The 14,652-nt window shown below is 36.6% G+C and overlaps 1 protein-coding gene across 2 annotated transcripts in view; it reads left to right on the top strand.

The window, feature by feature from the left end:
* LOC149083583 (kin of IRRE-like protein 1) overlaps positions 1–14,652 on the top strand; it is a 495,202-nt gene that overhangs the window by 426,135 nt on the left and 54,415 nt on the right. Inside the window, exon 10 of one of the 2 annotated variants that reach the window (XM_089234101.1) lies at positions 2,570–2,759. The exons of the other annotated variant lie outside the window; for it this stretch is intronic. Within the exon in view, the coding sequence (XP_089090227.1) occupies positions 2,570–2,661 (92 nt within the window). The 3' untranslated portion in view covers positions 2,662–2,759. Of the gene's footprint in view, positions 1–2,569; positions 2,760–14,652 lie in introns of those variants that run through there. 2 annotated transcript variants of the gene reach the window in all.

The following is a 14,652-nucleotide window of genomic DNA, read 5'->3' as shown; positions in this document are numbered from 1 at the left end:
ATCCTGTATATATTTAATAAGATTGTTAAAAAATATATATTGTTCATATTATTCAGTTTTTAAAATGAAAAATAAGTGATGAGAAAGCATTTAATAGGAAAAATGGATCCTTATTAAAAGTTTTAAAGTTTTCTGATTGAGACTTAAGATGTTTTTATTTTTACTCTTATTTTTTCCCATCTTGGGAATATCATAAGCAGCTTATTTCATGGGGGATTAAAAAATAAGTAAAAGTTTCCTGCAATTTTTTTATTTATTTTCAATGATACGAGAAGAAATAAGCGGCCATGATGAAGACGTACTTAACTTCAGGTGAAAGAAGTTCGAAGTCTGCGGAATTTTTGATAGTATTTATAATATAAAAATTTAAATCGTTAATTAACTTTGATTGAAGCTTTTCAATTTTTATACCAGCTTAATCGTTTTTAAAGCATGCCAAGATTCTTTTTTAGTGACAAGTTTTTGAAGGTGAATAAATTTTTTAAGAATTTTTCTTCTCATTTCTTAGATATTTTCTTTGGCCTCATATTTAGTGAAAAATTTTATGAAAGATATTCATTGTGCAAATTTGTTGTTGTAGTAAGACCTAGACCTGGGCCATGCAGTCCACACTCTGTTTAAGAACGCCTCGGTTTACCTACAACAAAAATGATTTTGTTTACGAATTTCTGTCGGTTTACGAAAACGCAAAATGAATTAAGGGAGATTTGTGCACGATCTTTGCTTCCCATGCTTTCCTATGAGAAAAATATCCTTCCTTTAAGTAACATTAAAAACATTTTTGTTCACTACTTTAGGCAATCAATTTTTTTTTTCTCAAATGCTATGGATATTTTTATACAGTTTAATAGGAACATTTAAGATTTTTAATTATTGGTCATTATTTTTCTCGAATTTTTGCTTTAATAACACACACACGCATTAAATTTTTTTTTAAAAATCACCAAAGTTTACTCATATTTTGTGCCATAGAAATTTTTTAAAATAATTTTTATAAAAGTTCCTCGTGGTAAAGTATGTAACACCATAGTGTTGAGAGACACACAAAGTTCCAAGATATCTGATTGAGTGTTGTTCAATAAAATGTTCCTTACCTAACAAAAAACTTTGTTTTGAGAAAAGACTATATTTTGATGGAAAACATTACTATATTATAATGCCTACCAGCAGTTTATATTGAAATATTTTAAAAAATATTTCTAATACAGGGTAGAACAAAAACTTGAACATAGTTAGATGCAGAAAGTTTCATAATATTTGAAAATTCGAAAATGTGATTTTTGGAAAATTCACGTGCATCCCCCAGTCTCTTCAAATAAACTGACAACTTTGCTTAAAAATTTATTTCAAGAGTTTCATACAAGTTTTTGTAAGAAACAATCAATCTTGGAAATTAAACGTTCAAATAAGTGTCATGATATTTCCAAAAATTCGTTTACAAATAAATTTAATTTTTTATAATTTTTCAGAAATTTAATTTTCAATTAATATTTTTTCACCCTATGAAAATATTTTTTTTTTAAATATTAAGTTTTTTCCTCCTATTTTTTCTTTGTCGAATGCACATACCTGAGGTTTCCCTTGATTATAATTAGTAATTATTTTAATTGAATAAAGTTGATTAATTTTGTGTGAATAAAAGATTTATACACTCGAAAAGATGGTTTATTTGAAAGAAAATTCATACTAAACAAATGTCAAATTTTCTTGAAAATTGGACATTTGTTTAGTATGATTTTATACGATTATACATACGATTTTATGCAGAAAAATTCAAATATCGCTCGCGGCTGAAAGATCAAACTCAGCTAATGGCGAAATGAAGATATTCACGTGCGTGGGTAGAGAAGACGAGTCTTTATTTATTAGGAATGGAGGGTGTGTTGGATTACACGCACGTGCCACACTTAATCGTGAATAATTTTATGATTTATAGATGATATATAATTATCCCGATTTATAGATGAAAAATCTTGCATGTGTTTATTTACCAGTCATCTAAGCATATATAGAATTGAAGTATGGGTTAGGATGTAAATGATTAGATGAATGGTTTTTCAGTTCACTAATTTAGGGATTAATTAATTACTTTTACTCACAGCTCTAGGCTTAATCGCCATTAGCCTATGCACCCAAGCCTACCCATTACTATGCTCTTATGGCAACACGTCTGATGCCTTACCAGAATTGATAATATGTGATTCCAATGCAAAATTCCCCAATTGTTCTTTTCACGCACAAACGAAAAGTTAACAATTCCAACGTATTCGACGCCGATACATTTTATCATTCGTTATATGGACCATTTCACTGTGAATGCGCACCACTATAATGAATTTTGCATTGATTTTCAATTTTCGTAATGCATTATAACCTTTCGAAAGCTTCGCTCTGCTGCAATAGTACATCTTGAAACTATGCTTTGATAATGCTTGGTCTGATTTCTGCTGCATTTTTATACTGCTTTGTTTTTTATCTTATCTTGCTTGATGCTTTTTTCTTCCTACTTCTATACTTTGCGTACTCTTTTTGCTTTTTTTTTCTTTTGCTTTCTCCCCTTATACTGTAGGCACAAAGCTTTCCGCACTGCCTCTTCCTCAAGACGAAGAAAACAAGACCATGCCTTCGGTATGCTACACACCGCGCTTCCGTGTACTATAATATACTCATAAAACGTGACTTTTTTCAATGTTAAAAGTGTACGCAAATAAAGAAGCTACAGACTTCTCTACATTTTGTTTTTGTTTTCCTGTATGGGCTGTTGTTTTGTACACTAAGATACCACGGTATGATGCCAAAGAAGAAGAAGATTCCATTTCATGTGTACAGGTGTGTGTGAGCTACTGCTGTGTTGGAGTATCATTATTATATATAAGCACGTGTAAATAGGAAGTGTTGCTTATTTAGAAGTGATTCTATTTGTACAGTATTGAGAGAATATTATATGTGAAGCTGTTAAATATACATTTAGTCGGTACTTCCAGGAAAAGTATTTACTGTTCTGTCGTGAAGAGAAAACACTCAAGCAATGCTAAACCATAACTTTTAATTCCTGAAGTACTGAATCCATGCTGTTGCCGTGTTTCTACGAGATATGTAGTACGAGTGATTAATGTTCGTTTTTACTGTCGGGACTGTACAATCGTTTATGTGTACGTAGGGAGTTTTTCTTTGCTATATAGAACGGATTTTTTTCTATTATTTATATTACCATTTAGCATCTTATGAGCTCGCAATTTAATTTGAATGTCACACTGAAACGTTTCTTGAGAATGATGCAAAGGCTTTTCAGGCCAGGCTATAGCTTATATAAACAGCATAAGTAAATATGAACTGGCTTTACTCCATGTTCATTAACAGTAAACACAGTGATTGATCCAAAATTCAGTTGACATTTGGAAAATCTGTATTATTATGGAACAATGTGGTAAGTACCGAGACCAACAAAAACACTAACAAAACAGAGTTTAGTTCCATCACCCAATAGAGAAATTTTATAAATAATTCCAGTATATCCTATACATTGCTCTATCTGTCAGCAAGAAACCATATTCATCCAACAAACGGTCCAGCCATGTGTTTTCATCAAAACTGAGAGTCAGGATTTAATGTCAGCAACATGATGATGTAAAACTTTGCCAGGTTTTTTTGTTAATCTAAGGTGACATAATAAATTATGTTAATTAAGATCACTGGTCCTGACTCTGAAAATGCGTATTCAGCAGTTTTGGTGGCAGTTGGCAACTTACATGCCTTTGACAATTTTTTTTTTTTTTTTGCGAATAAATTACAACTTGATTCTGACATTATTATTTACAGTGATTGGCAATGTTATTTGATTTTAATTGTAATTATAAATGATTAAAAATATTTATATAATCCCCACACTTCCCACATGTATTCCAATGTACTTTATAAACGCTGTCATAATTGCTTCTCAGCGGCGCTACTTGTTGGGAAGAACTATTTCTAGAACTATTTATACTAAATATATACTTTTATTATTATCATTATTTTGGTTTAACCTTACAATATTCTATACGTGTAGGAGCATGTCTTTATGTATCTTCAATTTTTTGATGAAATAAGAATTTTTTTTGAATTTTTAATTGACTTTAAAATCAGTAGATTATATAGTGACATTGTAACACTAGTTACAATATTGATTATTATGATGCAACTATCAGAATCCTATCATCTGAATCGCACCCGCGGACGATGAGTTTATCATCGGATGCGGAACAATTCGCTTGTACGTAAAACTCGTTACGTGGTGATATATAGGAATCCGGGGGGAGGATGCAAATAGGTAAAGAGATATCGAAAATACACTGAAGAGCCAAAAAAACTGGTGACCTGCCTAATATCGTGTAGGGCCCCCGCGAGCACGCAGAAGTGCCGCAACACGGTGTGGCATGGACTCGACTAATGTCTGAAGTAGTGCTGGAGGTAATTGACACCATGAATCCTACATGAATAAATCCGTGGGAGTAAGAGGGGATGGAGATCTCTTCTGAACAGCACATTGCAAGGCATCCCAGATATGTTCAATAATGTTCATGTCTGGGGATTTTGGTGGCCAGCGGAAGTGTCTAAAGTCAGAAGCGTGTTCCAGGAGCCACTTTGTAGCAATTCTGGAAATGTGGGGGAGTCGCATTGTATTGCTGAAATTGTCCAAGTCCGTCGGAATGCACAATGGACATGAATAGGTGCAGGTGATCAGACAGGATGCTTACGTATCTGTCACCTGTCAGAGTCGTATTTAGACGTATCAGGGGTCCCATATCACGCCAACTGCACACGCCCCATACCATCGCAGAGCCTCCACCAGCTTGCACAGTCCCCCCGTTGACATGTAGGTTCCATACCCTTACACGTCCATCAGCTCGAAGCAATTGGAACCGAGACTCGTCAGACCAGGCAACGTGTTTCCAGTCCTCAACAGTCCAATGTCGGTGTTGTCAGGCCCAGGCGAGGCGTAAAGCTTTGTGTCGTGCAGTCATCAAGGGTACACGAGTGGGCCTTCGGCTCCGAAAGCCCATATCGATGATGTTTCGTTGAATGGTTCGCGCGCTGACACTTGTTGATGGCCGAGCATTGAAATCTGCAGCAATTTGCGGAAGGGTTGCACGTCTGTCATGTTTAATGATTCTCGTCTGTCGTCCCGTTCTTGCATGATCTTTTTCCGGCCGCAGCGATGTCGTAGATTTAATTTTTTACCGGATTCCCGATATTCACGGTACACTCGTGAAATGGTCGTACGTGAAAATCCAAATTTCATCGCTACCTCGGAGATGCTATGTCCCATCACTCGTGCGCCGACTATAACACCACGTTCAAACTCACTTAAATCTCGATAACCTGCCATTGTAGCAGCAGTAACCGATCTAACAACTATGCCAGACACTTGTTATGTGATATAGGCCTTGCCGACCGCAGCGCCGTACTCTGATTGGTTCCATATCTCTTTATTTGCATACGCATGCCTGTACCAGTTTTTTTGGCTCTTCAGTTTAGTTGAACTCACTCGGTTATAACGACCTCGGGTGAAACGACACCTCTATTATAACGTCAATAATTGACAGTACAGTTCTAATTTCCGTGGAGAATGATGTTTACGAACCTTGTTTATAACCTCGATGCAAACGAAACGACCTCGCATATAGCATTTTTGTATCATTTCCCTATTATTTATCATATTTAAGGCGATAATATGACAAGAAAACCGATAATTTCATAATTTTGCCTTTCTTGATTATTTTTTTTAATTGAAAAGTACCCTGTTTTTTCAACGAAGACATGAACAACTTACAACAATCAGAGATGAAGATATAATTTGCATAATTTATAGATTGCATCGTGGCTATTAATGTGACTATAAATATCAATATTAATCTCAGAATATTTGCCGTGTTATGTTATGCCACGTGCTTAACGCATGAGTCAACCCTGGACGGCTCAGGGGATTCGTGCAAAAACGGCCTCATGAAAATGACATCTGGCCTAATTTTCGACAGTGACTATGTAAAGTGGGGAGCAGGTATTCCTAGCCAGGTGGTGGGAGGGGAGCCGCCCCCCCCCAAGGAAAATAATTATGCCCATTGATCTGAGATATGTTACTCGACTGTTTCATAAACTCCCCAAAAATATCATTTCTTATATATACCTTTTTTACACAGACACGATACTTATTTTTAAATGCCATATATTTGTCAATCCAACAAGATTTCAAATTTTCTAAACATACAGGTTTCTGGTCGCTATCACCTTCTTAATTGCAAAAATACATACAGAATGTCCTGTAAGTGCTAGCACGGTGGTTATCTCATCAACCGTCCGTCATAGAGGTATGATTCCAGTTTGAACAATGCTCCACAGGCGTTCAGAGACTACCCTGTACCAGCGTTCAGAGTGAAAAAACACAGTATGTACTAAAATAAAAAACAATCTAAATTTTTATACGGTCCCGCTATGCTCTAACCTCCAATTAGAGAAAGGTATTTCCTGTATTTCCCTGCATTTCCAAAAGGCCCCTGTATTTCCTTATGTCAACAAAGGAAATCCCATGTTTCTAAATGGGTCTTTTGACGTTTGAATTCGAAAACTGGAGGAAATTTGGTGAAAAAACAGCGCTGAATGCGAAAAAAAACCAAACATTTTAACCACATTTTAACACTGTTCTTGCCCAAATTTCCTCCGTTTTTCGAATTCGAATATGAATATTGCACTTGAAAACATGGAATGGCAACAACTTTCTAACAAGAAGTTAGAACACAGAGAAACCGTATAAAAATTTAGATTTTTTTTAAATTTTGCTACATACTGTATACCGTATAAGTATTTTTTTATTTTGTTACATACTAGTTTCACAGTACTGTACCTTGTACCAGTACTTTAAAACCGGTACAGGGTAATTTTTGAACGCCTGTTCAACATGTTTTAAATTGGAATCATACCTCTACCACAGACGGTTTATGAGATAAAAGCCGTGCTAGTACTTACAGGACACCCTGTGTATTCGTATATTACTTCAACAATGCTAATCGCTGCTTGGCGCCACCTGATGAGTTTTTCTAGAATATTTTTTTTTTCTTTTTTTAGTTGCAACCTTAAAATATTTCATACACTTAGAAGCATGTTTTCATTTTGTTTAATTATTTGATGAAATAAGGTATTCATTTCATCTTTAATCGATTATAAAATTATTATATAATATAACATTACAATAAAAAAAAATTGTGTAACAATCATTACCTTCTTTGGGCCATAATCGCCCGCAAACGATGTGTTTCTTTTTGCCATCGAGTGCGGAATAATCTGCTTGTGTGTAAAAACCCATGTCCTCATCGATCCGTGGTGGTATAGGAATAGGGAGAGGATGCAAATGGGTAGAGATATCGAAACTACAGCCGCTGTGGTGGTCGAGTGGTTATAGTGACGGACTCGCGATGCGAGGATCCGGGTTCGAACCCCACAGTGGTGGTCGGCTGAAGTTGGTTTTCTGTGGTTCCCAACTTCAAGGCGCAAATGCGAGCCGATCTCCCTGTTAAAAAGTCTCGCCACAGAGAGCAACAGTCCTACAACAATAAATCATTCAATCATAACACTTCACTCATAGTTAGAAAAAAAACTGGTGGCAGATGGCAGCACTACACATAACAAACATTACACAGAAACAAACTTTACGTCAGGTTGCACTGCACGTACACGCACATTCCCGCATGTACCGATTCGTTGGGGGGTTCCGTGGGGGGGGGTAGCAGTAGTAGGTACGGCCTCCAAAAAAATGGCTCGTCAGATAACATTAATTTTAAGGAATTAAATAACTATATACATATTTTTAATTATTTAGATAATTTTTTTGCTCTTTCGGAAGTTGTTAATAGATGGTAGCGCTAATGAGAGGCGGTAAAACAACTTACCACGGACACTTAAAAATTGGCGAATTTGGTACCAAAATTGTATACTTCCCACGGCAATAGGAAGGATTAAATCACTGCAGACGTGCTCCATCTGTCACCTTATTGACTCACTCAGGTTTATGTAGCGGCAATGAGAAACATCCCTTCGTAACATAAATCTACTTAGCATGTTGAAATTTGCATAAATTTGATTCTGTGCCTATATTTTTGATTTACGTAAAATTAATTGTTTCTTTGAAGTTTTAGTTGTTATGAATTCTCCACCTCATATGTTCTAGAATATATACATAATTTTCGATCTTGAACAAAATGATTAACAAAATCTATCATTTATTTTTAAATTTATTAAAGAATATACTGTGTGCCTAATTCTTTGTGGCGCATGGTATGATAAACTAACAACTCCATACACACTATTTAACTGCATTAGATTATATTTTCCTGCACATAAATGCCATAAATACGCCAACCTTGGTTGTAACAATACTTCGGTTATAACAGGGGTGGCCAATCTGCGGCACAGGCGGCACGCAATGGTATCAGGAGTGACACGCCAACCCCTTTAAAAAATTAAAGAAATTATCTATTCCATTTTCAATCAAAGAAATTCTTTGCACCTTTTAAACAATCCTTTTCTTATGAATGATGGTCTTGTAGCCTGCAAAACTTATACTTAGTATGGTAGGCACTCTTAAAATAATAACTGTGCGATGACCTTCTGTTCAATGCGTTTCTGCTTGGTTTTCATTTATGGGAGTAGTTGCAGGACATCCCATGTGCACAAGATTTATGATCGTCCACATGGGCGACATGCATAATTACATTGTATATCAGAGGTCTTCAACCTTTTTCTAGTCGTGAGCACTGCCTGTACCCATCATCAAAACAAGAGCAACCTTGCGGCAAGTTTGACATACATGAAAAAATGAGGATGATTTTAATCCTTGAATGCAATTTGTATAAGGAAATTTGTTGGGACGTTGATCAATTTCTCGCCAGCATGAAATCAGACACAAATACTCTGGGTGCTTCAGGGAGCACCGTGGTGCTCACGAGCAACAGGTTGAAGATGCCTGTTGTATATCCATTAATTCTTGGGGGGGGGGGGGACCTAAACCCTCTTACAAAGTTAATTGGGGAAGAAGGGGGGCCGAAGCGGCGTGAGATCTCAAGTTTTGTTGTCTATGCCCAACATTATGTAGGAAAGATGAGCTTTTCCGATATACGATCAAAAATAAAAACAATTTAGAACTTAAAGAGTGGCGTTTTTGCGAAAATATGAGGACAATCGAACAATAATTTACAGTAACGGAGAGAATGATAATTTCTGGTCGAAACAGGATGCATGATCTGTGTGTTGAAATTCTTATAATGGCACGCGCATTGAAAATAACTTTGATTTTGGTACGGCTTGAAAAAGAAGTTGGCTACCCCTTCAGTTATAACGACAAAATGACAAAATTCTGTAGAATCTTCGATGCCGTTATAACCGAGTTTGACACTGTACCGATAAACAAAAAACATGTATTTCGTGAGGGCCCAGCAACAGAAATGTCGTCAGTAAGACGATATATCTCGAACATTAGCAGAAAAAAAAAAGGACAGAAAGACATTCAGTAATGGAGGACTATCATAGGTTACAGACCGAATCGACCAAAACCGTGAGGATTGATAGCTCACCTTTGACGTAACGCCATGTTTCGACCTGAAAGATTCATCGACTGTAATGTTTTTTAAAAAGAGAAAAAAAAGTTATTATTTTCTATTATTATTTCTTCTGTCTATATTTGGAACGGGGAAAAAAACAATTCCATCATTGTTAACACGGTTAGGAGTGTCACGTGACATGGGATGGAAACAACAACAACAAAAATTCAATGGACTGCGATAATCAATTTTCCGGTTACCCTTTCCGTTCGGATATACCGATCCCCACTGATAATATAAAATAAAAAAAACCACGAAATTGTTCATAAATTCTGTTCCAAACCGCATCCTAATCATTCCGTGGCTCCGGCGATGCTTTTTAAAATAATGGCCATTCCTGTTCGTAACACGTGTTGGTAATAAATTTAAATTTTTTTTTGTATGTTTTTATTGTTTTAAACGGTGTTACTTATATTCCTTTTCCGTCCTTTACGAAACATTAATTGTATAATTTATTATTAAAAAAAGAAAACTATTCGAAAGTGGCGATAATTTTTCCCCCCAAAAACCGCGAAAACGTTCCCATAAATTTAAAATAAAATCCCCATAAATTTGGGAGATGAAATTTATTTCGACTCTTTTTGAATAGAATTTAATTCATTTTTTTTACTGTTTTCGAGTTAATTTTAGCAGCTGTTTTTGAACTGAATGATTCTGATTCCCGTGGTTATTGTTTTCCGTCATAAAATTAATTATTACGGTTTTTATGTATTTTTTTTCTGTGAGAAATATTCAAGTTCAGATGCAGGAAAAATCTCCCAACTCTTAGGAAATTTGGATACGGATTCGTGGAATGAATGGGATACGGCTGTTTCTCTACTAACTGAACAAATAACGAAAAATGAATAAACGCAAGAAATACTATTTTGAATTATAATGGAAACATAATGCCCGCATCGGGTCAGAGCAGCACCTCCTAGAGATTAGAAGGCCTCAGCAGTTTGCTTGTGACGTCAGTAAGTAGTCCATTTTCCCTCAGAACATTCAGGGGAAAAAACGTGCCGGTATCGTCGCAGTGAGTTAAATAAATGATCGGGCTCCAAATTGGCGATTTCTATGCCCCGCATCCAATCACTATGCGGTATTTGTGAGCCAATCAGGAAGATTCTGCGCCAAAATAAGAAGAAACGAAATAGCAGGCTGTATTTCAAAATGTGGCAAACTTGCTAGGTTGTCTGAATGACGTTTATGACAAACAGTGCAGAAGTGCTGGTCAGAGCCTTGAAAGTATGTGCAATTGTACGCACAGCCACCTTATAGTAAATTTATAGACTGAGACAAATGCAAAGGCCACAACAAACCAAATGTCCGACGTGGTGGCTGAAAAAAGATGCCCATAAGAAATATGGATGTCTAAACTGTATCAAATATACAGCAACCCAATAAGAGCAATAAAGAATTAATAATTATGATAAAATATAATTACACTGCCAATAATAAATTATGGTTGTCTCATCTAAGTACGGATAGCTTCTCAGTTTATTATAGTACGCTTATCGTATTTCTTTTTAAACGTATTAATTGTATTAGAATTTACTACCCCCAGGGGTTAATCTATTCCATTTATTCGCAATTCTATTAGGGAAAAACTCCATGCGGCACCACAACCTAGGATTGTCCCTTACCAACGGATACCGGTGCCCCCTTATAAAAGTTGTCGATTGACGGTGTATTAATAATTCATAGTCCATGCTATCCCTCCGGTTCAAAATTTCAAATACTTCAATCAGATACCCCCAACATCTGCGCTCTTCCAATGAAAAATTGCTCAAAAAGAATCTCTCTTCATAACTCAAGCCCCGTGTGCCATCAAGAGCACGCGTGGATCTTCTCTGCACCCCCCTCGACAAAGTCAAGGTCCCTACTGTAGGTATGGTCTCCAAAACCTGACAGCATACTCCAATCCAGGACGAACTAAGCCCGGGAAATTGGAAGGATCACTTTGGGTATACGCGAAGAAACCTTTTTAAGAATGAAACCAAGTAGTCTATTCGACTTTTTTTGTCCACCGCTGAACAATGTCCAGAAAACAAGCCGCTCGTCAATAAGAATACTCAGATTGGTGATCCTAGTTGCATCCGGAGAATAATTACACCATTCAATCATCACACACAATCATGACCCCTTTTCAATACTTCGTTGGGCCACACCTTTTGCATTTAATACAGATTGAGTCTTCTTGGCATGGACTCAACGAGATGTTGATAGGTCTTTCGTGAAATCTTAGACCATGCTTACAATGAATAGTACTTCGCAATATTGTTAGAGTGAATAGTTTTGTGTGGATGTCTGATGACCTTATATCCTCATCCTACAAATAATCAATGAGATCTGGTGACCGTGTCTCCCCCTCCCCCCCAACAAAGAAAAATATCCTTCCTCAAACCGATCCTGTACACTCAGGGACGGCCTCAAGTATTCGGTGGCTCGGAGCAAAAACTGCTTTGCAGCCCTTCGAAACAACGTTTTCCAATCTCCACCAGTGTCCGTGAATACTCTGGTACACGCGCCAGGTTTACATTGACACCCGAGAAGGAATGTCAAACTACTAATTCATGGTGATAACAAAAAAAACCACTCGACAATAAATTTGGACGATAGTGCCGCTACTCAGCTGAAAAATTGGAAATGTGCTCCTGGGCATTTCAAGGTTGGAGATCTGTCAGGCGAAGAGAAACGATTGTCTACCCAAAGCCGCAATTATAGTATACGCTTTCACTCGGGCAAGCGTGCATTATACCTCCCTCGTGTAATTTTGAATAATTTTAAAATAATTTAATGCCCCCTCTGGTCCAACGCACGGTGCTCTAGATCCACATGCATTCTTCTCCGGGATTGGGGTCCTGTGAGGCCAGAGGGTTCGATGCCCCCAAATCCTGCGGCAGAGGCCCCTCCGTAGTGATTATGTATTACTGTCCCGATCCTAAAGTCATGCAGTAAGGGAATTTACAGTAGGCCTACTTAAAAAAAGTGATAAGAGAGAGAATCGTCCCGGGCTAGAGACCTATCAGCCCCACACTTGTGGGAGTCCATGGATCTTGTACAGCGTTTTTAACTATTTGTTTGCTAGTGTTCATTTGCCAAACGTTCAGAGCATTTAAGTCAAAAAATAATCAAAGTATTTTTGTTTTCGGCCCCTAAAATTTAGCGTCCCGGTGCGACTATATCCGACTACAGCCACCACCATGGGGATAAACACATCAATATAACAGGATATACTTGGTGAGCAACGATGTTTTGATATTCAGACGTTCATCAACACGAATCACAGGGCCAAAAACATCACATCGCCCTCCACAAGCTTAAAGGGTTGTAGCAATGCACTTGGCGTCTATGCTGTGACGCCATAGATCATTTGCTTAAAACTGTCTGGTGGCCACTCATTTTAGATTACTGTCAATATCCGAAGCCTAGCAACACGAAAAATGGCTGGAAACGTGGGTTCCTTGCTTGTTTCGGAAGTAGTCGTTAAATATAGTACCTATGCAGGTTTTTGGAAAAACCCCTACATATTCAACCCAGTATTTCCCAGAATAGCCTCAGTAACGCTGCGGCTATTTCATATGACACCTCGCTTTAGATACAGTTAAAATTCAATAAAAGTTTTAAATATTGTTCAATTAATTTACATAAATATTCTATTATGTACTTCAAAGATTCCATCCTACCAATACGGAGAAATATATGTTTTTACTTTTTGTTTAAAGGCATAGATGGCGATACATAATATTTCGATTTAATAAAAATGAATATAGTGTGGTGATGAGATATAAAATAGCCTAGTTCAAGGATTTCTCAAACTGCGCGCCGCCAATCTTTGCCACACAAAGGTTTTTGAATCCTTTGTTAAACTGCTTTGGGGGGAGCCGCGGATAAACGTTGATTAGGGTAAGGGACGGTGCCAGTGGAAAAAAACTTGAGAACTCGTCCTCTAGGTGTTTGACGTAATGTTTTACGATGAAATCTGAGTAAATAATGAATTAAATATTTATAGTCTCGAAATATCCAAAATAACTAATAAGGGCATGGGCTTTAGAGTTTCCGCGTTTTTTTAATGAAATAATTAATTTTCATTAATGAATAATCGCGAGAATATTCTTTTTTTTTAACGTTTTTAATGTAGAAAACTGAAGAGTTATTAGGTTTCGTTGGTTGCTTTCTGAAATGAAAAACCTGTTCTTGAAATTTCTAAGGAGCGTAATTTAGAGTTAACCCCTCCTTGAATGAAATGTTTACGAAACTATCCCGATGATTTCGTGACAATGGCTCATAAAAGTTTGTTTGTTGCGTTCTTTGAGGAGTTGTTATTGTTGAGAGTCGGTAAGAGAGACATTAAAATGTTAACACATTAAAGTTCAACGACAAACAGATGGGCTTATCACAAGGCTCTCTCTCTCTCGCTCTACACACCGCTGCTTCTAAATTTTGAAAAGTGCATTCAACTGTGCATGTTTCTGTTGTACACCATGTTAAATGTATAAATATGTATTTAATGTACTTTATGTGTCTGTATGTATATACTTGTGTATCTACGTATTTTGTATTAAACGAGGAAAAATTTAGTTTTGGATTATTTTTGGGTAAACACTGACAACAGATTATATACAATCCTTATTCATACACATACAAATACAACGCCACAACAGGCAAAATGCCCAACGAGGTGGCTGAGAAAAAGATACCCATAAAAATATGGATGTCATATATTTCAAAAATACGGCAACCCAATTAAAAATGCAATCAACAAAAATTATAAACAATATATACACGTGATAAATATCATACAATGCCCATATAGAATACTTATGGTTGCCTTATTCTAAGTATGGATAGCTGCTCGATTTACCCCAACATGTTTATCGTATTTCTTTTTAAACGTGTCAATTGTGTTACAATTTACTACCTCCGGGGGTAAGCTATTCCATTTATTAACAATCCTATTAGAGAAAAATTCCCTGCGACACCACAACCTAGAATTGTCCCTTATTAATCGATACTGGTGTTCCCTTGTAAAATCAAACAA

The sequence above is a fragment of the Pholcus phalangioides genome, unplaced genomic scaffold, assembly GCF_987345545.1.
Source record: "Pholcus phalangioides strain wild (caught in Gottingen) unplaced genomic scaffold, Ppha-v1.0 ptg000008l_1, whole genome shotgun sequence".
In the NCBI taxonomy this organism is placed as follows: Eukaryota; Metazoa; Arthropoda; class Arachnida; order Araneae; family Pholcidae; genus Pholcus; species Pholcus phalangioides.
Note: the sequence above shows the minus strand (reverse complement) of the source record. Positions and strands in the feature narration are given on the sequence as shown.